This window comes from Sapajus apella, unplaced genomic scaffold, assembly GCF_009761245.1.
Source record: "Sapajus apella isolate SASKATOON/1434 unplaced genomic scaffold, GSC_monkey_1.0 scaffold56, whole genome shotgun sequence".
Classification (NCBI taxonomy): Eukaryota; Metazoa; Chordata; class Mammalia; order Primates; family Cebidae; genus Sapajus; species Sapajus apella.
In genome coordinates this window covers 1,938,371-1,964,375 of record NW_022436996.1, presented here as the reverse complement: position 1 = coordinate 1,964,375, position 26,005 = coordinate 1,938,371, and the positions used below count along the sequence as shown (strand labels likewise).

Genomic DNA, 26,005 nt, shown 5'->3' with positions numbered 1-26,005 from the left:
CCCGGGTCACTGCGCTCCTCCCCGCTCCGGCGCGCCTTGCGGGGCCGCGCACGCTGGGTGGTGCCAGGAGGAGCGGCGCGCCGTCGATGGCGGGGGCGCGCACGCTGGCGGAGCCGCCGGGAGGAGCGCCGCGCCGTCGATGGCGGGGGCGCGCACGCCGGCGGAGCCGCGGGGAGGAGCGCCGCGCCGTCGATAGCGGGGGCGCGCGCGTCCGCGGGGCCGAGGACGCAGCGACGGCTGGCCGCCATCTTCCCTCCCGAGGCGGCAGCTCCCGGTGCAAGCGCCGGGTCCGCGGCCCCCTGGGCGCCTCCGCCGCGGCCGGAGCAGTGGCCGGCGTGGATGAGGGGCAGGCGAGGCCGGGCCGCGCCTCCAGTGTCGCCGCCCCTCCCGCCGCAGGGCAGGGCTGGGAGGGTACAGCCCGGGGGCGGGCTCGGGTCGCCTCCCGGCCGCCGCGTCCTCACTGCCCCGGGCCGGGCGGGCGGGCGCCGAGAGCCTCCCAGCCCGCCCCGCGCCCCGACCGCCCGGCTGCTCCCGCACATGGGCTAGGCTGCCAGGATGTTCAGCTTCGAAGGCGACTTCAAGACGCGGCCCAAGGTGTCCCTCGGCGGCGCGAGCAGGAAGGTGAGGGCTGGGCTGGCGCGGCGCCCGCGGCTCTGGCCTGCGCGGCTGGGGCTCGGGGCCTCCCCGGCCGGGCCTCGGGGCTTCAGGTCGCCGGGACTCGGGACCGGAACTCGGGCTGGACTCGGGGCTGGATTCGGGGCCGGGACTCGGTCTGGGACTCGGGGCCGGATTCGGGGCCGGGACTCGGGGGCTGGATTCGGGGCCAGGACTCGGGGGCTGGAATCGGGGCCGGAACTCGGGGCCGGGGCTCGGGGCCGGGACTCGGGGGCCGGGACTCGGGCTGGGACTCGGGGCTGGACTCGGGGCCGGGACTTGGGGCCAGGACTCGGGCTGGGACTTGGTGCTGGACTCGGGGCCTGCCTCGCTGGAACTGGAGGCCGCGCCTGTGGGAGCCTTGCCTGCCCGCTGCGCTTCGGGACCCGGGCGCGCTGGCGGTGGCTGCCCTTCCAAGCAGGCGGCCGGTTAACCCTGGCGCGCTTTGTGCTACCCAAGGTGAACTTACCCTTTCTGGGTGTTTCTTTTCAGAAATACGCTTTCCCTGCTTGCTCGCTCCCGCCTGGCATCAGGGAGTGGCTGCTTTTCGAATGCCACCTGAAGGGCGTTTTCTGTTGTAGAAGGTGAACGGCACATAATCTCTGAGGCAGAACGCTCAATGAATAGCCACGTGTTTGAATCCAAGACCAGGGCAATTATTCTTTTCCAGCCTCACAGAAACTGTGGAGAGACTCCCGACTTGTAACTATTGTGATCAGTCATAAGTTGTTCGCATGGTAATTGTTTAGGATCAGGGTTGGCAAACCATGACGCCTGTGTTGTTCCTAGTGTAAAATTTCCAGCTGTCTGTCTCTGATGACCGGCATCTGTTGGTTCACTGGAACCACGACATCCTTGAACACTTGTGTGTCCTTGCTCCCGCCCCCCTCTTTCCACCCCTTCCCATCATTTCTGAAATGTTCTTTAAAATACTTCACCTAGTGTTTCTTGTCTATTTAGTATATTCTGTATATCACAGCTACCAGGTAGGCACGCAACGCTGAGTGGATGCTGGCAGGCCGAGGAGGAACGTGCTTTTAAAATTGTGCTGTGGAGCTGTGTATGCTGGTTAGTGGGAGTAGAAGGGAACCTGAATAGGGAGTTGGGAGAGAAGCGTGCCGATAATTTTTAAGCTTTGAGGTTTGCGTGATGGTGATTGGTTGGAGGTCACTTGTGCTCCAGAACTAAGTAACTGCAGTTATAGGGTGGGCGTGGTAGCGCTTAGGGGCTTCCATGTTAATGAAAATTCCTTATAAGAGCAAAGGATTTCTACAGTTAGGAGAGACTTCAGATATCTCAGGGCCAAATGCTCTAGCTTACAAGTTTGGAAGGTGAGCTGCTGCAGAGCGTTTCGATGAGTGCACAAGCACACAGCAAGCTAGCGGCAGACCGCCTGAGACTCCACACCGTTTACACAGGGCAGTGGCCTCTGTTGCAAGCACGAGCACCCCACAGGGCATGGATGTTGGTCCTGTTACACCAAGTAGTGCATCTCTGCTCTGAGGGAGTGAGATTCTTACCTGTCGATGAAAATCTCGAGGGAAAACAAAAAAGTTTTTATTGAGGTATAACTTAAGATGCAGTCAGATTCACAAACAATAAGTGTTGTGTTGTGGCCTGTCCTCTAGAAGAGCCTTCGGAGATCTTTGCGCACGTGAAATTGAGGAGGAAGGGGATGAGGAAGCTGGGTAGGGCAGGAAAAGGCATCTTCTGAGCTGGAGGGTAGCTTTAGCCTCATCTCACCGGGAACATGCCATAGTGGTCCCTTATTGAAGCTGAGGGATTGGTGGCTGCAGGCTGCCCCCAGGATGAGGATGGGAGTGCGGCACTGCTAACTTGAGTCCAGGGCCATACTTCTGGGAGAGAGAGGCAGTAAAGAGCCTCTAGTAGGAACTGGCAGCAGCTGGGGCATGGGTGCTCTGGTCTGGTAAGGGAATCCGGATGGGGAGCCAGCTGTATGTTCAGCTTGAAGTATTTGGGCATATGGACACACTCCTGTAGATGGAACACCACACATCAAAGGAAGACCATTCCCAGCATTCCAGAGGTTCCCTTGCACTCCCATCCCACCCAGTCATGTGTCACTTAAAGAGGGAGACACTGCCACTAGAGCATTTGGGTGCTGTGAGACCATCCTAGAGTGCACGTAACGCAACCCTAGCTGGTGTTGCCCACTACACACCTAGCTGCTTGGTACGCTACACACCTGGACAGCGCGTTTCTGTGCTGAATACGGTACGCAAGTCTTAACACAGTGGTAAATATTTGTGCATCCAAACGTAGGTCCAGTAAAAATACAAATTATAATCTTATGGAACCACAGTCTGTATGTGCTCTGTGGTTGATATGTAGTCTGTGGTCGATAGACTGAAAGGTTATTATGCCATGTATGCCTATATTCCTCCCCCACGAGGATGACTGCCCTTCTGACCTCTGTCACTGTAGATTAGCTTTACCTGTTGGACTTCAGGGACATGGAGCCACTGGCCGCTTGTTCTTTGTGCCTGGCTTCTCTGGCTTGGCTTCTGTCTCAGAGGTGGATGGACTCTACCTCGGTGCAAGGCACTGCCCTTTGTGTGAACGCACCATGGTTTATTCTGTTTTTTTATGGGCATTTGCTGTGTGTTCCTTTTGGTGCACAGAATACTCTTGTGCTGGGTCCTAGGTTATGTGTGTGTTCATCTGCTGTGCACACCACGGCCGCAGCTTCCCCACGAAGCATGCCCGTAGCACCTGAAGATGTCCAGGTTTCTACATCCTTACCGGCACTTGATATTGCACATCCTTTAATTTTAGTGAGACTCTAGTTTCTTTGTGGTTTAAATTTTGTTTGCTGACAGCTGTGGTGAGCACCTACATATTGCTTCTTTTCCTGAATTTTCTTTGGCTGCCACAGAAGTCCCTTCCTTTGTTGGAAAAATGAAAAGTTATGACCTTTTTCTCATGTCTTAAATTATTTTTTGAAATCTTCCCTTTCTGGAGCTTAGTGGGAAATGGAGTAGTTACCACCTTTTGAATGATAGATCTTTTTGTTTTTTCATGTCAAATACTTTTAGTGTTTATTATTTGTGTATGTCTGTGTACAAAAAGTCTGGCTTGAAGAAGTTTATAATCTTGTTGGGGAGATAAGACTTAAGCAATTAAAAATTAAATAACAGTTGGGAGTAATTGCTACATTCTAAATTTCCCTTGGGCCTGATTCAGAAAAAGTAGAGTTGGTTGGAGCTTAGTCCTAAAAGATGGGTAGAATTAGGATGGATGGAAGACAAGAAGGCATTCTGGGTGCGTGGAAGGGCATGTGCGGAGTAGATGTATATTGGATTCCATTAATTCAGAGTCATTCTAGGGAGGTAAACATTGATTACACATGGACATAAAGATGGGGACAGTAGACACCGGGGATGCTGCTAGAGGGGAAAAGAGGGACGAGGACAAGGGCCAAAAAACTACCTTTTGGGTACTGTGCTCACTGCCTAGGTGACGGATCCTTCATGCCCCAAACCTCAGCGCCATGCAGAATATCCGTGTAACAAATTTGCATAGGTACCCCCTGAATCTAAAGTAAAAGTTGAAATTATTTTTTTAAAGTCCCAGTGATTTCCACCTTTAAATATTTCTGACATCAGGGCACATACTGATAGCATGATACAGTTTAACTGGTGGTAGCGTATAGAAGAATATCTTGGGGTCGTTTGATTCCAAGTATGAAAATTGGCTAAAACTGGCTTAGTAGGCAAAACAAAAAGAAACAGAAACAAAGGGTAAGCTGCCTCTCACGGAATAGAAAGGGCAGAAACAACCAAATAGCAGTTGTCACACCGCAGGAGTCACTTGCCTCTCTCCTGGAGCTGTGTGCACTCCTTTCTTTCTGTCTCCTTCATTCCCGGCTCTGCAGACTGGCTCTCTCCATTTCACACACATGATTTCCTAGCTTATGTGTCGAGAAAGTTAGATCATAATTACCACTTTTCAGGAAGGTCTGATTGGCCTGGGTTGTGTTTCCACCTGATGAGCTCAGTCTGAGGAGGGCTTGGAGGCTTGGTTCAAATGGAGCAGTCTAGCTGTGCCTAAGGGCTGGCGTAGATTCTTCAAGAAGTGGGGAGTGGTTGTTGAAGGAATGCCTAGGTTCCTGTGGGATGTACACAGGGAGGAACCTGAGATGGAGATGCAGATTTGGGGGTTATTAGCAGACTGGGGCCTAGAACACAGTTGTCTCAGAGGGCATGGAGTTTGGGACAGAGCGCGGTTTGTGAGGTACTGCAGCATTTACTATGTGTGGGGGTTGGGGGTCTTACAAAAGAGTCACACCTCTGGGAGTGGAGGAGAGTGGTGTCCAGGGAGTAAATCTCAAGGAGGGAGGAGTGACTGGCAGTGCTGGGTGCACAGCAAGCCCACTGACTGTGGAGCTGGGAAGAAGAGGACATTCTCTAGGGTAGTCAGAGTTGGAAGTCAAGAGCATAGCACATGGAAGAGTGAATGGGAAGCCAGGAACACAGCAGACCAAGGCCGGATGCTGTGGCGCTCTCCCATAATCCACTACGACGAAAGCCGGGGTGGGGGGATTGTTGGAGCCCGGGAGTTAAGGTGTCATGAGCTGTGATCATGCCACAGCACTCCAGCCTGGGCCACACAGCATGACCCCATCTCTTAAAAAAAGAAAAAAAAAAGGCAGGGGCAGTGGGGAGGGGACAGGGTAGACCTTTTTTGAAAAGGGCCAGAAGATTGGATGATAGAGGGAAATTCAGGGTCTCAGGAAGAGGTGTTTTTTTTTTTGGTTTTTTTTTGAGGGCATGGGGGAAGCTTAAGTTTATAGACTGGGAAGGAAGCAGTTAAAAATGTAGGGGCGACAGGAGTGGTTTAGCTATCAGAGTCTTTGAGAATACAGAAGAGTGGACAGAGTGTGAGCAGGCAATTAGAAATATTTCGAGACTTAAAATAGGGGTGAATATAGATATAGAAAAGTTTGTAGCTGGAGGAACTGAAACTTTGTGAGTTTTCATAGATCTGATAGTAGTGGGAGTAAAATTTTATTTATTTACTTATTTATTTTATTTTTTTTTTTAGAGACGGGGTTTCACCATGTTGGCCAGGATGGTCTCAATCTCTTGACCTCGTGATCCACCTGCCTTGCCCTCCCAAAGTGCTGGAATTACAGGCGTGAGCCATTGCGCCCAGCCGGGAGTAGAATTAAGACCACTTTAATGTTTGATCGGTGTTTTTTTTTTTTAAATAGACTTTATGTTTTAGAGCAGTTTCAGGTTTATAATCAAGGAAAGGATAGGGTTTCTATATGCCTCATCTCCCTGACCTCACTTTTCTCTGTTATTAGCATCTGGCATTAATGTGGATCATTGGTCACAATTGATAAACCAATATTGATGTGGTGTTATTAACTCAAGTCCATAGCGTATATTTGGGTTCACACTGTATGTTGTGAATTGTCTGGGTTTTGACAAACGTATGATGGCATGTATCTACCCTTACAGCATTATACAGAATAGTTTCATTGCCGTAGAAATCCTCAATGCTGGCCAGGCACAGTGGTTCACACCTGTAATCCCAGCATTTTAGGAGGATGAGGCGGGTGGATCACTGGAGGGAGGTCAGGAGTTTGAGACCAGCCTGGCCAGCATGGTGAAACCCCACCTCTACTAAAAATACTGAAAATGAGCTGGGCGTGGTGGTGCTCTCCTGTAATCCCAGCTACTCAGGAGGATGAGGCAGGAGAATAGCTTGAGTAATCCCAGAGGTGGAGGGTGCGGTGAGCCTGTATTGTGCCACTGCATTCCAGCCTGGGCAACAGAGCAAGACTCTGTCTCCAAAAAAATAAAAAGGAAAAAAGAGGCCCGGCATGGTGGCTCATGCCTGTAATCCCAGCACTTTGGGAGGCCGAGGTGGGTTGATCACCTGAGGTCAGGAGTTCAAAACCAGCCTGGCCAACATGGTAAAACTCTGTCTCTACTAAAAATACAAAAATTAGCCAGGCGTGGTGGTGGGTGGCTGTAACCTCAGCTACTCGGGAGGCTGAGGCGGGAGAATCACTTGGACCCGGGAGGCAGAGGTTGCAGTGAGCTGACATCGTACTGCTGCACTCCAGCCTGGGTGACAAGAGTGAGACTCTGTCTCCAAAAAAAAAAAAGAGAGAGAGAAAATAAATCCTCAGTGCTGTGCATATTCATCCATCCCCACAACACCTGGCAACCACTGATCTTTTTACTGTTTCTACTCTAGCCTTTTTTAGAATGTCATGTAGTTGGAATCATACCTTATGTAATCTTTTCAGATTGACTTCTATCACTTAGTAATATGCATTTAAGCTTCCTCCATGTCTTTTCATGGCTTGACAGCTTATTTCTTTTTACTTTATTTTTTATCAATTAATACACTAATTTTTTAAAGAGTAGTTTAAGGTTTACGGAAAAATCGAAAGGAAACTATAGAGTCCTCAAAACCACCTCTCCCCTGCATGCTGTTTCCTTTGTTGTTTACATCTTGTATATGTGTGGTACATTTGTGACATTTGATAACTATTGAATTTTAATGAAGTCCAACTTAGCAATGTTTTTCATGGATCATGCTTCTGGTGTTGTATGTAAAAAGTTATTACCAAACCCAGGGTAACTTAGATTTTCTTGTATGTTCTAGTAATTTTATAATCCTGTGTTTTACATTTAGGTCTGATCTATTTTGAGTTAATTTTTGTGAAGAGTATAAAATCTGTGTCTAGATTTTTATTTTTTTTTTGTTTCTAGATGTCCAGTTAGCACAATATCTTCTGAAAAGACATTCCCTCGTTCCATGGAATGCCTTTGCTCCTTTGTCACCGATGAGTTGGCTGTATTTTTATGGATCTGTTTCTAAGCTCTGTTATGTCTCTACTCTCTCCTCCATTGATCTGTATCTCTTTTTTGTCAATACCATACCATGTTGATTACTGTAGGTTTATAGCAAACTATACTACTTACTATGTATATATTGTAACTTTTTTGTGTGTGTGTGAGACCGAGTCTCTTGTTGCCCCTGGTGTGCAATGGCTAGTGGCGTGATCTCGGCTCACTGCAACCTTTGCCTTCTGGGTTCAGGTGATTCTTCTACCTCAGCATCCTGAGTAGCTGAGATTACAGGCATGTGCCACCACACCTGGCTAATTTTTGTGTTTTTAGTAGAAACAGGATTTCACCATGTTGGCCAGGCTGGTCTCGAACTCCTGACCTCAAGTGATCCACCTGCCTCGGCCTCCCAAAGTGCTGGGACTCAGAGGTGTGAGTCACTGCACCCAACCATAGTAAGCCTTGAAGTCTGGTAGAGTCAGTCCCTCGACTTTCTTCTTTAGTGTTGTGTTGGCTATTCTGGATATTTTGTCTCTCCGTAAGAGTTGCTTTGTTGATATTCACCAAAAAAAAAAAAAAAAAAAAAAAAAAAAAAAACAAAAACCTGTTGGAATTTTTATTGGGTTTGCATTGAATTGGTAGATCAAGTGGGGAAGAACTAAAATCTTGAGAGTGTTGAGCCTTCCTATCTATGAATATGGAATATCTCTTAATTTGTTTAGTTCTTTTAGTTCTTTCATCGGTTATGTAATTTTCCACATATAGACTTTATACATTTTTTGTTAGATTCGATTTATACCTACGTATTTTGGGGGGATGCTAATGTGAATAGTATTGTGTTTCAGTTTCAAATTCCAGTGCATCACTTATTTGTAGAGAAGCAATTGACTTTCGTATATTAACCCTGTGTCCTGAAATCTTGTTATGGTCACTTCTTAGTTCCAGGAGGGGTTTTTTGGTTGATATTTGGAATTTTCCGCACAGATAATCATTTTATTTGCAACCAAAGACTGTTTTATTTCTTCCTTCCTGATCTGTACGCCTTTTTTTCTAAGACCATCTTAGAAAAAAATGCAATGCATGTTATTTTCTTGTCTTACTGCATTAGCTAGGGTTATAGTTCAAAAGTAGTGGCGAGAACTTGCCTTGTTCTTGATCTTAGTGGGAGGCTTTGAGTTTCTCATCATTAAATATGCTGGGTTTTTTGTTCTTTATCAAATTGGGGAAATTCCCCTCTATTCCTAGTTTGCAGAGGTTTTTCTTTCTTTCTTTCTTTTTTTTTTTTTAAATCATCAGTGAGTGTTGGGTTTTGCCAGATGCTTTTTCTGCGCCTATTACTGTTATGTGGTTTTCTTTCTGCAGTCTGTGGATATGATGGATCATCTTAGAAAGTCACTTCAAAATATTGAACCAGTCTTGCGTAACCGGGATAAATCCCACTTGATTGTGATGCATAGTCCTTTGTATACATTGTTAGATTGAGGTTGTTAATATTTTGTTCAGGATTTTTGCATCTCTTTTGATAAGGGGCATCAGTTTATGGTTTTTTTGTGATGCCTTTTGTCTGGTTTTGGTATTGGGTGATATTGACCTTATACAATGAGGATACTCTAGGGCCTACCAAAACCAATTACGATAGTTTTGCTGTTGTTGTTGTTGTTTTTTGTTTTGAGACAAAGATTCCTTCTGTTGCCTAGTAGGCTGGAGTGCCCGGTATACAGTGGTGTGATCTCACTGCCACTTCCATCTCTGGATTGTCCTGTCAGCGTCCCGAGTAGCTGGGATTACAGATGCCCACCACCACGCCCGACTGATTTTTTTTATATTTTTAGTAGAGATGGGGTTTCGCCATGCTGACCTCGAACTCCTGACCTCAAATGATCTGCCCACCTCAGCCTCCCAAAGGGCTGGGATTACGGATGTGAGGCACCCTGCCCAGCCTCAACTACTATAGTTTTAATTCTTCCCCTTTGATAGGTCTAGACTGTTAAGATTATAAGAACTTGATTGATTAGCTCTGTAAAACTGCCCTCTGTTGTTTAATTGAAGGGCTTACCAAGAATATTTTCACTTAAAACGTTTCGTGCTATTTTGTTTTAAAAAGCAGGCGTGTAATGCATGTGGTGGTATAATGCTCCCTATACATTGCAGTGGAACATAAAAGCTTTTTCTTACAGATTTGTTATCAAATAAAGTCAAAATATTTTCTAACATCAAATTAGTTTTTTTTTTTTTCTTTTTTCTTTTTTTTTTTTAAACCTCTTTAAGAGACAGGTTCTCACTATCTCCCAGGCTGGAGAGCAGTAGCTATTCACAGGCATTACCATAGGGGTGGCGCGATCTCAGCTCACTGCAACCTTTGCCTCTCCGGTTCAGGCGATTCTCCTGCCTCAGCCTCCGAGTAGCTGTGATTACAGGCACCTGCCACCACACCCAGCTAATTTTTGTATTTTTAGTAGAGATGGGGGTTTCACCATGTTGGCCAGGCTGGTCTCGAACTCCTGACCTCAAGTGACCTGCCCTCCTTGGCTTCCCAAAGTGCTGAGATTGCAGGAATGAGCTAGCATGTCTGGCCAGGAATTCTTAAGTCTGAGTTTTTAAGATAGAAAGCAAGCAGAGTTGAAGGACTGAGACTTGAGACTAATTGTCTAATTTTCTTTGGACATTAAATCTGGGCCTACAGGGACGTTGGTAAAACACTATGTAGAATGTAAAGAGATACTAACTCTCAGGTTCATGCAGAGACCGACCTTGCACTGGCGCATCCCTCGGAGGGAGTGCCTCCTTGAATTTGTGCCGTAGGCATCTGGCTTGCCTTATCGTACCCTACCTGGTTTTGACCACTTGAATGTGTGCTGATTTTCTTTAGTTATAGTGTGAAGTGCCAACTAGGATTCTGAAAAGGCTAAAACATGGATGGTCTCATAAGACCGTAGAAGAGCCTCAAAAGAAGTTCTTGCAAAGCTGTAAAGAGTTCCCTCTGTGACTTTTCTTATCCTTCTATCGTAGAACATAGGCACCTAGGAATTTGGAAGTTGGGCATCTTATTCTTTGACTGTGGCCCTTGTTTTAAACTGCCTTTAAAGCAGCTGCTTGCTGCATGCCCCTGTTCTCCTGTCTCAGCCTCCAAATGCCACCATGCTTTCCACAGCCCATCACCTTTAGTGGGGCTCAAATTACAGGCGGTAATGCCTGCTGGTGCTGAGGGTGTACAGACACTGGGCACAGCCTACCTGGGGATGCTTATGACAGATTTATCAAGAGTCTAACAAGGCGGGGCGTGGTGGCACATGCATGTAATCCCAGCATTTTGGGATTACACTTGGCAGATCACTTGAGGTCAGGAGTTTGAGACCAGCCTGGTCAACTGTTTAGTGAAACCCCATCTCTGCTAAAAATACAAAAACAAGCTGGGCATAGTGGCAGACACCTGAAATCTCAGCTGCTCAGGAGGCAGAAGTGGGAGAATTGCTTGAACCCGGGAGGCGGAGGTTGCAGTGAGCCGAGATCATGCCATTGCACTCAAGCCTGGGTGACAAGTTAGACTGTCTCAAAAAAAAAGAGACTTAAAAAGAGTCTAACAGAATATGGCCAGTCTAATCCAGTAGAACAAATTTCTAAGTTTAGAAACGTAAACATTTACTCTAGTGAACTAATATGCGTAGGAGAAGATACATGGGAAAGGTGATTTATGGCATTACTTATAATATTGAAAAATATTAAAACAGCTTAAATGTCTAAATACTGGACATTTGTTAAATAATTGTTAATATAACAATGCAGTGGAATACTGTGTGGCCATTTAAAGTGGTCATAATATATATTAATATTAATGTTTATCAAGTTAGCATACTTATATTTATGAACATGATTTACTGTTAATGAAAAGAAGTAGACTACAAAACAGTATTGAGTCTGCATTTAAATTATGTTAATCTGAAGTTAAGGTAGCTAAGATAGCTACTTTCCCAATTTCTTAATTTCCAGTGAATAAAATAAAGATACTGGTTTTGTATTGCGTGTGTAATAGAGCTTGAAGCAATACATTTTTGTTACCTTGCTCAGTTCTGTGGGGCAGACAGAGAACTGGGTCTCTGAGGCTCAGGCAGCTGAGGCCTTGACTGGGCTGGTGGATCCACTTCTGGGCTGACTTGTTCACAAGCCTGCAAGTTAGTGCTGGCCATTGGCAGGAGAGTCAGTTCTCTGCCTCTTGCGGGGCTCCCTCGGGATACTGTGTCCTCCTGGCAGCTGGCTTCCCACTAAGCTGATAACCAGAGAGAGCAGGGAGGAAGGGCAGAGCCTGTGGTGACTGGCCGTCTCAAAGCCACACACTGACTTTGGTCATAGTGTGTTTGCCCAGCGCACTCTCAGGGTGAGGGGAATCAGGCTCTTCCTCCTGAAGGGAAGTGACAGCAAAGCATTTGTGGAAAGAATCCTAAAGCCACCGTGGAAGGGAATGTCAGCTTTAGCTATGTCGTAAATGCTAGTACTCAAGACAAATATGCTATGTTTTGTCTAGCCTTTTAGGAATTAAAAATTGTGGTTTTCCTTCTTACCTCTTTCCTTCCGTATCTGCAGTTATCAGCTACTTAAATAATAACAGTGAGTTGAAGAGTAGGCATTGTCAACGTACGTTTTGGTGAACGTGAGTTCACTCGGAGAAAATTGTGTAGCTCCTTGGAAATGTAACAAAGAAATTGGCAAACTAGGAGCAGCTTAAAAAACAGGTAAAATAGAGAACTGACTTAAAATGCCATTTTTTTTGGATGATGCCTCCTGATCATATGCTGGCTTTTCTTGTGAACTGTTATCTTTTTCCTTACGCTGCTTGGAAACATTGAGGTTCCTGCATTATCCTGCCTGAAATACTATCTATTAGGCAGTTTATGCATCTTCCTCAAAAAAGCCTTGTAGAACCCGTAAGGAGTTATTTATTTGTAACAGTGTAAGTTCACTTATTTAGATCAGTTAGCTTTTTAATCCATTTGCCTTTGGAGAGAAGAGGGGGCTGTGCAGTTGGACCAAGGGGAGTCAGTGATTTTGGGGTGAGTCAGTCCTTGGTTTGTCACCGTGACATCAGTGGGGCAGGAGGTAGCCGCAGCAGGATGGGGAGGAGAGGCGAGTGAAGTGACAAGCAGTAGAGTATCAAAGTAAAGTGGTTGTGTGAGAACGCTTCTGGACAGTCTTGTACCCGGAAGTTTGTTGACCTTCTGTTCTAGTACCATGTATATGTCCTGTTTTTAGAGCACCAAGCAAATATCAGTTTTTATGTGCTGGACTAGGTGGGATTCTTAGGACTATTTACATATTAACATGACTGTCACCAGTTGGAGGGACAGCATGGGCAAAGGTGTCCAGCCGTGGGGACGCGGTGGTCAGCTCCAGGTGGTGGCCAGAATGTGGGTGTGCAAAGGGGGTGGAGAAAGTAGAAGAGAAGCCTGGGAGAGGTAGTCAGGGACAGAGCTGGGAGGTATTGTAGGCCACACTAAGGCATATTCAGGGAGGATTGGAAAGCTGCTAAAGGGTTTTCAGTGCATTAATGAGACTTAGGTTTTAGAGATGCGTGGGGTGGTTTGGGTGTTTGGTTCCAGGGAGGCGAGCCTGAAGGCAGGGGAGCCAAGGGAGAAGCACCGGCGCTTGTGCCTGAGGAGCAGTGAGGGCCTAAAACCCAGGTGGAGGGGAGGGGCTCAGGAGATGTGGAGGACTTAGAATTGATGAGATCTGCTGGTGATGGGACAGAACAAAAAGGGTAGAATCACAGGTATCTGACTGGAGTCGATAGTGACTCATTCACTGAGATGAAATGGCAGGTTTTGGAGGGGAGGCAGTGCTGAATTCCAAGAGGCATGTTGGAGGCGCTTGTGGGAATGTGTAGTAGGCAGTTGCACATGCTGCTCTGGAGCTTGGATGGACGTTGGGAGTGCGTCAGTCAGTGGTCATTGAACTTGTGGGATGAGAGGACGTCAGCAGGGGAAGTTTTCTGCCTGTGTGCTCGGTGCAAAACTAAAGGACCACAGTATTTACATAAAGAACAGAATGGGCCAGGCATTGTAGCTCACACCTGTAATCCAAGCACTTTGGGAGGCCGAGGTGGGTGGATCACCTGAGGTCAGGAATTCGAGACAAGCCTGTCCAACATGGAGAAACCCCATCTCCACTAAAAATACAAACATTAGCCAGGCAGGGTGGCTTATGCCTCTCCCAGGTACTCAGGAGGCTGAGGCAGGAGAATTGCTTGAACCCTGGAGGCAGAGGTTGCAATGAGCCAGGATTGCGCCACTGCACTCCAGCTTGGGTGACTCCATCTCAAAAAAAATAGCAGAGAATGAGGAACATGCGGGAGATTCATGTGGATGGAAGCATCATCAGACAACAGGTTTACACAAGGGAAATGAGCAAAGCAATGTGTCAGAAAGTAGGGCTTGTTGGCAGAGCGTCCGTACCTGATACGCTATAGCCATGAGTCTGTCCTATGGATTGACCATAACACGTTTGTGCTCTTGATTATGGCAAAGTCGAGGGCTGAATTGTTTTTTTCTTTTCTTTCTCTCTCTCCCTTTCTTCTCTCTTTCTTCTTTTTCGAGACAGGATCTTACTCTTATCATCCAAGCTGGAGTGCAGTGGTTCCCTCTCAGCTCACTGTAACCTCAAACTCCTGGGCACAAGTGATCCCCCTGCCTCAGCGTCCCAAGAAGCTGCGACCCAGCTAATTTTTTATTATTTGTAGAGATGGAGTGTTGATTTGTTGCCCAGGCTGGTCTTAAATTCCTGGGGTCAGGCAATTTTCCTGTCTTGGCCTCTCGTTGTGCTGGGATTTACAGGTGTGAGCTACCATGCCTGGCCAGTTGTTTTGTTGTCTAACATCAAACTTTTATTTTTAAAAACTAGTATATATGTTCTTGATATGAACTTTGCATGAACTATACATGTTTGTCCTTTAGTTTTAGGCATGTAGTTTGTTTCTCTTTTATTGTGAAACAATGTGTGATGGCCAAGAATTTATAATCATTTTTTAGGAAAAATTGTAGAAGGTGAATTGCTTGGTCAGGGTATGCACATTATATTAAGGCTTTTGTTACTTTGTTCCCTAGGACAATAGTATTGATTTCTGTTTCCTAATCTAAGCAATTAAAGGTGATGTTGGCATCTTTGTTTGATTGTAGAGACTTAAGTTGCGTTGAGCTTCAGAGGGTCTGTCCATCCTCTCTCCCCTCCTTTCCCCTCTCCTCCTTTCTCCTCCTCTCCCCTCCCTTCCCCGCTCTCCCTCTCCCCCATCTCCCCCCTCCCCTATCTCCCTCTCTTCCCTCCCTTCTCCTCCCCTCCCACTAGGTCTGGCCCTGTCTCCCATTCTGGAGTGCACTGGTGCGACCTTGGCTTATGGCAGCCTACACCTCCCAGGTTCAAGTGATTCTCCCTTCTCAGCCTCCTGAGTAGCTGGGATTATAAGTGCACACCACCACACCTGGCTAATTTTTGTACTTTTAGTAGAGACAGGGTTTCACCATGTTGGCCAGACTGGCCTCCAACTCCTGACCCCAGGTGATCCGCTCGCCTTGGCCTCCACAGTGCTTGAATTACAGGCGTGAGCCACCATGCGCGACCGTTGTGACATTTAAATTATTGCATTTTACGTTGGATACTTTATTTTTTCTCTAATAAGTGAAGCAGAGAGAGTGGAGAAGGACCAAAGAAATCTATAACTGGTTATAGTCAGTTAGACTTTATTTTTAAAAATGAGCTTTTACAATTACAAAATAATATTTATACTAGGAAATGTGGGGCATACTGAAATGTATTTAATAACTACCTATTTGGAAGCCCCTCCATCCCTTAGAAAGGAAATGCTGTTAAAGCATAGTCAGTTTTTTCCCATCTTTATGATGGTAAATGGTCAAATATTCTCCTAGCATTTTAAAAATTTTGTTTTGGATTGGGTGCTGTGGCTCACGCCTGTAATCCCAGTCCTTTAAGGTCAGCAGTTCGAGACCAGCCCGACCAACATGGTGAAACCCTATCTCCACTAAAAGTACAAAAAATTAGCCAGACGTGGTGGTGCCTGTAATTCCAGCTACTGTGAGCGGAGATTGTACCGTTGCACTCCAGACTGGGTGACAGAGCGAGACTCTGCCTCAGAAAAAAAAAATGTGTTTTGAATTTGCATCATGTTGTACATTCCGCCTTATAAATAGGATTTTATTTACTTATGCTGCATCCTTAAGGAAGTTTTGCATATGTGAAATTGGTGGTTCTCATATTTTCATAGAGGCTCTTATTTCATGTAGACCTGCTAAAAAACAACCTCCCCCACACAAATTGCAGCTTATGCATTGTCCACAAGTGTTAACTTTTAACATTTTCATTTCCTCAAAGGCAATATTCTTTGAAGTGTATAAAATGGCTAGCATTGTGTTATTGCATGAGAGCCAGAAAATACTGACCTGAAACATGTGATGTTGATAATTCTGTGTAAATTGAGTAAATTGTTAAAGGAACATAAGCCAAATAGATGAAACAAACCTCACGGTTGTTTATTTATTTTTAAATCATGATATTTACAAAAATTCTAACAGTTGTTCTATTTGGGCATGTGGTCTTTTGAAATTTACTTTGACATACTCTAGTTTTTGAACATAAAATTTTTTATTCTGGGCTGGGCACAGTGGCTCACGCCCATAATCCCAGCATGGTGGTACGCGCCTGTAGTCCCAGCTACTCAGGAGGCTGAGGCAGGAGCATTGCTTGAACCCAGGAGGCGGAGTTTTGAAACTTCGTCTCAAAAAAAAAAAAAAAATTTTATTCTGAGGGTTTAATGAAATCTGATTAAAGTATGTATGCTTTAGTATTTCAAATAAAGAATAAACTTTGCTACCACTAAATTTATTTAGTGAAGAAAGCACTTCCCCCCATTTAAAATCATCTTGGTAAGACGAAAAGAAAATCATCTTGGTAAAAGGCATTTGTAAGGTGCGGCCATATTTAATGTTCAGAGAAGATAAGACAGTACTTAAGCTCCAAAATTTGTTAATCAGTAGGAAGTTTAGTACTTTTTCAAAATTTAGATGTGCTTTTTGCTGGTAGCTCCCTTGCCTTTTTCCTCCCAGCCACTTAGTGGCGAACTTATTCCTCAGTGTATGGAGCTGCTTTTAGAACTTGTTGTCATATTGCTGTTATTACTTTGTTACTCTAAAAAAAAGTGAGAAAATACTACTTGTACATGGGTAATCATTCAAATGGGGGAATATAAAAATTCAAATAAAATTAGAGTTTTCTTGCCTTTCATCTCCTTCACTCCTCACACCCCCAGTTTGTTTTGTTTTGTTTTGTTTTGTTTTTTTGAGATGGAGGCTTGCTTTTTCGCCAGGCTGGAGTGCAGTGGCTCTATCTCGGCTCACCACAACCTCTACCTCCCAGTTCAAGCGATTCTTGTGCCTCAGCCTCCTAACTACCTGGGACTATAGGCGCATGCCACCATCCCTGGCTAATTTTTGAATTTTTTTTTGTAGAAACAGGGTTTCACTCTGTTGCTGGGCTGGTGTCCTGATCTCAAGTGATCAGCCTGCCTCGGCCTCCCAAAGTGCTAGCATTATAGGCATGAGCCACTGTGTCCGCCGCAATGCTTTAATTCTGATACTCACACTCTACTTTGGGATTTTTACACGTCCTATCAGAGCTGTTCCCTACATATATAATCTCATGGGTGTGTAAATTTCCTTCTTTTTGAAAAAATGGAAGCTAGAGCATATTAAACAGATTGTTACACTTCTCCCGTCCCCTTAATAATACATGTCAGAGGCCGTTCCTGATCAGCACAGATAGAGCTACCACATTCCTGTGAAGAGCTACGTGACATTCCACGTATGGAGCATCAGAGTGAATGCCTTATAACTTATTCAGCAGCCAAAAGATAAAGCGGACTCCAGTGACATATTAATTCAGTCCTTATTATATGTGAAGACAGCCCTATTTATAGTTGATGTCCTCAATTGTAAGACAGTCTTCATATTTAGACTTTAAAAATGACCCTTTTAAAAACTCAAGTCAGGCTCAGTCAGTAGGAGGAAAAAATAAAGGCGTAGGAATGATCCTAATTCACAATTATGAATATTTACATGTGACTCACACTGGTAAACAAATGTCAGCTTCTGAAAGTGAAATTTCAGTATGCTATTAAAAATAAGCCTGCTGGACGTAGTGGCTCATGCCTGTAATCCCAGCACTTGTGGAAGGCTGAGGCAGGCAGATCACAAGGCCAAGAGATCATGACCATCCTGGTCAAAATGGTGAAACCCCTTCCCTACTAAAAAAATGACAAAAAGTAGCTGGGTGTAGTGGTGCACGCCTATAGTCCCAGCTGCTCGGGAGGCCAAGACAGGAGAGTCTCTTGCACCTGGGAGGTGGAGGCTGCGGTAAGCCAAGATCAGGCCACTGCACTCCAGCCTGGCGACAGAGAGACTCTGTCTCGAACAAAATAAAAATGAAAATAAGCTTACAACAATGCATTAAAAAATTCAGTATATAGAAATCCATGCTAGTGATGTGGGTGATACATAGTCCATGCTGTGTGTATATTCCTAAGCTGCAACTGCCTCATTTTTAAGTGAGAAAATTGACAGTGTTAAAAATTTAAACTTTGTACACAGAAAAATATAACCAAGATTAAAGACAGTGACAAAGGGAATATTCATAACATCACAAAAATGATTTTTTGTAAAACACTCAATACAAAAAGATAAATGGAAAAATTATTAAATGGGTCAAATAGTGCATAGAGAAATAAAAATACCTGTAAATATGAGAACTTTATCCTTACTTATTTTAGAAAAAATACAATTAGAACTACAGTGAAATAAGGCCTTGTGCCTGTTACTTGGAAAGCATAAAAAGTTAGCTGCTGCACTGTGCAGGTGAGGCGACAGCAGTCACTTTCGTACGCTGGATGATCTCCTTGGAGGACAATTTGGAAATACTAAAATTCAGAATGCACATAGCCTTTGACCTAGCAGTTTTGTCTCTAGAAATTTAACCTACAGATATTACTGACACATTTACAAGGATATCCACTACAGTTTTATTTGAATTAACAAAAAACTGAAAACAACCTAAATGACCATTAAAATATAATGTGGTGGCCAGGTGTGGTGGCTCACACCTGTAATCCCAGCACTTGCGGAGGCTGAGGTGGGTGGATCACCTTAGGTCAGGAGTTCAAGACCAGCCTGGCCAATATGGTGAAACCTCATCTCTACCTTAAAAAAAAAAAAAAAAAAAAGGCCAGACATGGTGGCAGGTGCCGATAATGCTAGCTACTGGGGAGGCTGAGGCAGGAGAATTGCTTGAACCCAGGAGGTGGAGTTGTGCCGAGCTGAGATTGTGCCACTGCACTCCAGCCTGGGTGACAGAGTGAGACTCTGTCTCAAAAACAAACATATATATGTATATAAAACATGGTAAGACCCAATTTCTACAAATATATATGTTTTTTCTTTTGGTTTTTTAAGAGACGGAGTCTTGTTTCATGGCCCAGGCTGGTCTTGAACTCTTGGTTTCCAGTGATCCTTCTGCCTCAGCCTCCCAAAGTGCTGCGATTACAAGTGTGAACCACTGTGCCCAGCCCTGGAATCAGCTTTAACTTGCTGGCTGCAAAGAAAATCCAAGGAAACAAATGTAATGAAGGTTTTTGAAAGCCAGTTTTTCATGGACTGGCTGAGAGAGGGAACCTATTCTGTTACACGGCAAATCCCAGTGTGAAACTGTGCACCCATACTTTATTTTGAAACCATAAGCCATAGCACCCAAAACCTGTGTTAAACTTTTGGGAACAAACAAGTTGAAAGTAGATGCACAGAGTGGCAGGACTGACCTAGAGAACACTGCATCTGTGCGCTGTATTTACTCACAAAGGCTAGAGCTGCTCATTGGCCAAATGGGAAGCTGCTGCCAAAGCTGTGGTTAAAAGTGAACATTAGTGACAAAGTAAGTAAAATAGTGGACAAGATTTCCTTTGTCTAGTGATCGAGCTCATTGTCCATTTTTAGATTGGGACAAATACATTGAGCAGCTGTTATGTTCCCGGGGAAGACAAATGTGGTTCTGTTCACTACAGACCGATGAGCCCACTAATACTCTGCACTCAGCTAATCCTTTGCTCTTTTGCTCTTTGTCAGGCATGAGCTAAATAGACAAGTCCATGGAGACATTTTTTTTTCTAACTCATAAATTAGAAGAAATGCTTTCAAATCTATTGTTGATTTTTATGACAAACGATAACATACACTCCAAGTGTGTTGAATTGGAAAAGCAGAGATGGTGTCTGGGGTTAATGTGAAAATTTGGTCCGTGTGCTCCAGCACCAGAAAGCTTACCAGAACGAAAATCTCCCTTTTTGTATTGAAAAGGCAGTCCTACCAGCCATGTATGCAGGAATATTAACTTTGTAGTCAAGAGTGTGAAATCATCCCTCTTGTGAAAGGCGGAGACTTGATTTCTAGCCTGGTGAAGTCATGGGCAGTAACTGCCAGCACCCACTTCTCCCTCATCCTGAAAGCTGGTAGCATAGTCTCTCCTTGACTGTTATCTCAAGAAGAATGTCAAATCTTTGTGGAGTAAAACTTTCACTTCCTTGATCGTGGAGGAAAGAACTGTGAAAAACTTGAAGAAAGTATTTTGAATAAGGCATTTACAAAGTTAGGAGTATTTGACACAGCAGGCATGTGGGAGAAAAGGGGAGAAAATAATTAGAAAAGAAAAAAGAATTAGGATTAAAGGTCTCCATGAGTGTTTTCCTAAACCACCTGGTAGTGGTGAATGGAGAGAGACAGCCTCCCCTACCCTGTTTTATTAACATATGACTGTTACCAAGTAAAAGGATACATTGAAAAGATCAGACTGTGGATGGTTTGTGGAAGCAAAAGTTTGTTAAAGCAAATGACATTTTAGTTAGGAATCCCTTTTCAGAATCCAGTTCTATCAGAGAACATAATTAAATACAATTTACAGCTGAGTGCGGTGGTTCACGCCTGTAATCCAATCCAAGCACTTTGAGTGGCCGAGGCAGGCAGATCACTTGAGGTTAGGAGTTCGAGACCAGCCTGATAAACATGATGAAATCTCGTCTCTACTAAAAATACAAAAATTTAGCCAAGCTTGGTGGTGCTTACCTGTAATTCCAGCTGCTCGGGAGGCTGAGGCAGGGCTTGAGCCCTGGAGGCGGAGGTTGCAGTAAGCCAAGATTTCACCACTGCACTCTAGCCTGGGCCAGAGTGAGACCCTGTCTCCAAAAAAATAAATAAATACCATTTGCCTAACTGACCTAATTATAAACATGTAAATTAGAATTCTTTAATATCAAAATTAAAAAATAAAACTGTCGGCTGAGCGCGGTGGCTCATGCCTCTAATCCCAGCACTTTGGGAGGCCAAGGCGGGTGGATCACCTGAGCTCAGGAGTTTGAGACCAGCTTGGCCAATGTGGTGAAACCCTGTCTCTACTAAAAATGCAAAAATTAGCCGGGTGTGGTGGCAGGCACCTGTAATCCCAGCTCCTCGGGAGACTAAGGCAGGAAAATGGCTTGAACCCAGGAGGTGGAGGTTGCAGTGAGCCGAGATCACGCCACTGCACTCCAGCATGGAGGACAAGGGTGAGACTTTGTCTTAAAAAAATAAATATAAATAAAACTGTCTAATAGAGCCTAATCTTCCTCTTAAACTGTGCAGCATAGCTTCTCATATTCTTTTATTGTGATTATGAAGTTTCTTTTACTTTGAGAAATCTCGTTTCAGATAGGGCTTTTCATAAATAAACTTGTTCGTGTGGTTTTTTTTGTTTGTTTGTTTGCTTTTTTGTTTTTGAGATGGGAGTCTTGCTCTGCCACCCAGGCCGGAATGCAGTGGGAGAATTTGGACTCACTGCAACCTCTCCCTCCCGGGTTTAAGAGATTCTCCTGCCATAGTCTTTTGAGTAGCTGGGACTACAGGTGCGTGCCACCACAGCCAGCTGATTTTTGTATTTTTAGTAGAGACGGAGTTTCACCATGTTGGTCAGGCTGGTCATGAACTCCTGATCTCAGGTGAACTGCCGGCCTCTGCTTCCCAAAGTGTTGGGATTACAGGCGTGAGCCACTGCACCAGCCACTTTCAAATTTAATTTAAAATGTAAAAATGCAGTTTTCATTGTATTTAATTTGGGGGATTGCCTTCTGTTTGTGACCAGAGATACTGTTTTTCCATTTAGTGATAAAAGGTTTCCTCTTAAGGTAAATACATTTGGGTTAAAAAGAGTCTTTTTGGCAAGACTAACACAGTAGTTTATTGTATCCTTTGTATTGTATCAAGTAGTAGTTAATTATGTCCATGTTTTATTACTGAGCCAGTTTATGTCTTCGTTGGTATCTGCAAAATTTCTCCCTGTCTTTCCCTTGTTACTTGATCTGTATATTGAGAGGTACTTTGACACTGGTCAAATCCTGTTTCTCCTCACTTTTGCCTGCTAATTTTAGCATACATTAGTAGAATTTGTCTGCAATGTTAATTATTGTAGTGTTTGGTGATTCTTTTTTCCTTTTTCTTTCTACATTTTTAAACTGCATTCTGTGAAAAAAAGATTTTCTTTTCCCTTGTTTATTTATTTGATTATTTATATAAGTATTGAGTCCATTGTGTGTATGTGCATATAATTTTGTGGATTAAAATCTAATGCTATCATTATTGCATAACCTTACTGTAATCCTGAGAGTGTTGGAAAAATCCAAATTGAGGGACAGCATCCAGGACATGAAAAGTGAAGATAAGAACGCTATAAGAAGATTAAGAAGAGATAGTAGCTAAATACAGTGTGGAGTCCTAGATACGACCCTAGAACAGATAAACAGCATTAGTGGAGAAATTGGTGGATTGCTAATTAAGTTTTTAGATTAGTTAATGTTACTGTATCAGTGTTAATTTCCTGTTGATAATTGTATCTACTTCTGTAGAAGGGAGTAAGACATGGAATAAGGGAGCTTGTACCATTTTTGCAGCTTTTCTTTGTCTAAAATTTGTTTTAAAAAGTTTAAAGAGGCCGGGCGCGGTGGCTCAAGCCTGTAATCCCAGCACTTTGGGAGGCCGAGGCGGGTGGATCACGAGGTCAAGAGATCGAGACCATCCTGGTCAACATGGTGAAACCCCGTCTCTACTAAAAATACAAAAACATTAGCTGGGCATGGTGGTGCGTGCCTGTAATCCCAGCTACTCAGGAGGCTGGGGCAGGAGAATTGCCTGAACCCAGGAGGCGGAGGTTGCGGTGAGCCGAGATCGTGCCATTGCACTCCAGACTGGGTAATAAGAGCGAAACTCCGTCTCAAAAAAAAAAAAAAAAAAGTTTAAAGAATCTATTTAAAGAATATTAAGTAAACAATCATGAATCATTTTAATTAAGTTTAAAACAATATTTTTTTTTGCTATTGGGCATGTGATAAAAATTTTTTTAAATGTGACATTTTCTCCCCGCCTCCCCCCCCCCCCCACGCGATTGATTTTTGCTGCCCAGGCTGGAGTGCAGTGGTGCGGTCTTGGCTCACGACAACCTCTGCCTCCCAGATTCAAGCGATTCTCCTGTCTCAGCCTCCTGTGTAGCTGGGATTACAGGCATGTGAGCCACCACACCTGGCAAATTTGGATTTTTACTGAGACAGGGCTTCACCACCTTGGTCAGGTTGGTCTTGAACTCCTGACCTCAGGTGATCCACCCACCTCAGTCTCCCAAAGTGCTGGGATTATAGGCGTGAGCCACTGTGCCCAGCTGTGAAATTTTCTATGATGGAAAATATCTGGAGGAGTAATTTCTTTGACTTGAGGTTTTTTTTTTGTTTTGTTTTGTTTTGTTTTGTTTTTGAGACAGGGTCTTACTTTGTCACCCAGGCAGGAGTGCAGTAGTACGATCTTGGCTCACGGCAGCCTCAGCCTCCCCAGTTCCAGTGACCTTTCTGCCTTAACCCCCAAGTAGCTGGGACTACAGGTATGCGCCACCATGCCCTGCTAATTTGTTTTGTATTTATTGTAGAGAAAGGGTTTCACCATGTGGCCCAGGCTGGTCTCGTATTCCTGAGCTCAAGTGACCTGATCACCTCAGCTTTCCAAAGTGCTGGGATTATAGACATGAGCCTCTGCATCAGGCCTGGCTTTACATTTTTAAAATTCGAAACTGGATTCTAGGTCGAGCACAGTGGCTCACACCTGTAATTCCAGAAATTTGGGAGGCCAAGGTGGACAGATCACTTGAGGCCAGGAGTTCGAGAACAGCCTGGCCAGTGTGGTGAAACCCCATCTCTACTGAAAGTACAAAAATTAGCCAGGTGTGGTGGTGTGCATCTGTAGTCCTACCTACTCGGGAGGGTGAGGCATGAGAATTGCTTGAACTCGGGAGATAGAGGTTGCAGTAAGCCCAGATCGTGCATCTGCACTCTAGCCTGGGTGACAGAGCAAGACTGTCTTAATTAAAAAAAAAAAAAAAAAAAAAGGATAGAAACTTGATTCTACACAGTGTTAGTTCACGTATCAGTGTATTCGGCTTAACTACTCTCTGACACTGTTCTGATTAAGTGTATCTCTTAAGATATTTAAATGTATTATTTTTTTCTAATGATTCATATGTAGTGCCTCAGACCTTTAACTTTTTATATATTTTTTGAGACAGGATCTTGCCTTGTCACTTAGGCTGGAGAGTAGTGGCTCCATCCCAGCTCACTGCAGCCTTGACCTCCTGGGTCTAAGTGATTCTTCCACCTCAGTACCCTCAGTAGCTGGGATTACAGGCACATGCTGCTATTTTTTTTTTTAAGTTTTTGTAGAGGCAGTGTTTCACTATATTGCCTAAGCTGGTTTCAAACTCCTGGGCTCAAGTGATTCTCCCATCTTGGCCTCCAAAAGTGCTGGGATTACAGGCATGAGCCACCTTGCCCAGACTGGACCTTTAATTTTATTTTGGGTGAACTTTACAAAAATAAAACGTCCATACACTAAAGACTGGAACAATTTGGAGGGAGAAGAGGGTTGTTTTTGTGTATTTTTTCATTTATTTGAAGTTAACTTTCCCTTTTGTTTTTTCACTTTGTTCTACAAACCAAGTGATTTTGTTTAAAACTTAGTTATGAAAAAAATTTTTCATCAAAGAAATGGATGTCTTCATTGAAATTTTTACTGAGATAATTGTAGAGTCATATGCAGCTGTTAGAAATGATATCAAGAGACCCCTCTCCACATTGCCCAGTTTCCCCTGGGGTAATATTTTACAAAGCCAGTAAGATGTTGCAGTCAGAACTCTGACGTTGGTACAGAGCACCTGTGTTATTCACATTTCCCCCCTTTTACCTGTACTCATTTGTATACGTGAGTAAATCAGATTTTATTCTTCAAAAACTACTGAAGTACTAACTTGTATTAGATTTAGTGCCCTCTGGAAAGCCATTTAACTTCTTTTGCCTCAGATTTTCTCGTTTGGTTGTCAGACAGCTTGATTGGATAAGCTTTAGGATCATATTTGGGTGAAAACATTCTCTTAATTTTTGTATGAGAGTTTTAAAATTGAAATTATAACCTTCCTTACCTCCTTTTTTCTGTGTTTGGATTTAGGAGGAAAAGGCTTCTCTTTTACATCGTACTCAGGAAGAAAGAAGAAAGAGAGAGGTAAAAACAGTTTTGGTAATGCTCTGTAGATAAGCATTTTTTCTGTAGCATTTAAACATGGCTTGGTTTTACTGTGTGTGTGTGTATGTATTTTTGTATTTGTTATATACGACAGAATGTATGTGTATTTAGCTTTAGATACGTTTTTCGATTTCACCGTAAGTTACTTATTCTGGAACCAGTGTGGGAAAAGATAGATAAAAAGGCAGTTTCCAGACTGGAGAAGGAATATGGGCTTTGGTTGTCTGACATAATGATACAGTTTCCAGAAGAACTAGGAAGCCTTATTTATATAATGTTCATTTTTCTTTTTCTTTCTTTTTTTTTTTTAAGAGCTTGAGTCTTGGTCTGGGATGCAGGCTAGAGTGCAGTGGCAAGATCATAGCTCACTGTAGCCTTGACCTCCTGGCCTCAGGTGTCTTCCTGCTCTAGCCTCCTGTAGCTGGGACTACAGGTGCGTCTTGCCATGCCCAGCTAGTTTTTAAAATGTTTACATAGATGGGGTCTTGTGTTGCTGAGGCCAATTTCAAACTCATAGCCTCATGCAGTTTTCCTACCTCAGTTTCCCAAAGGGTTGGGGTTACAGGCGTGAACTACCTCGCCTGGCTTATGATGCTGATGTTTCATGAAGCAAAAGGAGAAAACTGTCTGTTAAGACATGTGTCTTAACTATTAGTGAAGAAGGTAAAAGACACTAATGACATTTCTTGTTTATTGTTTATATTTCATCTTGTGATAATTTCTTAAAATAGCTTTATTTTGTTGATTAATCAGCAATTGTACTCTCTTATGGTCTGCTTTTTTTTTTTTTTTTTTTTTTTAAAAACTAGCTGGGCATGGCAAGACGCACCTGTAGTCCCAGCT

At 44.0% G+C, this 26,005-nt stretch overlaps 1 protein-coding gene across 1 annotated transcript in view; it reads left to right on the top strand.

Annotated features, from left to right (window-relative positions):
• Window positions 1-225: 225 nt before the first annotated feature.
• Window positions 226-26,005, top strand: part of UBE3C (ubiquitin protein ligase E3C) — a 122,645-nt gene continuing 96,865 nt past the window's right edge. Inside the window, exons 1-2 of the mRNA XM_032244884.1 lie at window positions 226-621; window positions 25,088-25,141. Of these exons, the coding sequence (XP_032100775.1) occupies window positions 556-621; window positions 25,088-25,141 (120 nt within the window). The 5' untranslated portion in view covers window positions 226-555. The remainder of the gene's footprint in view (window positions 622-25,087; window positions 25,142-26,005) is intronic.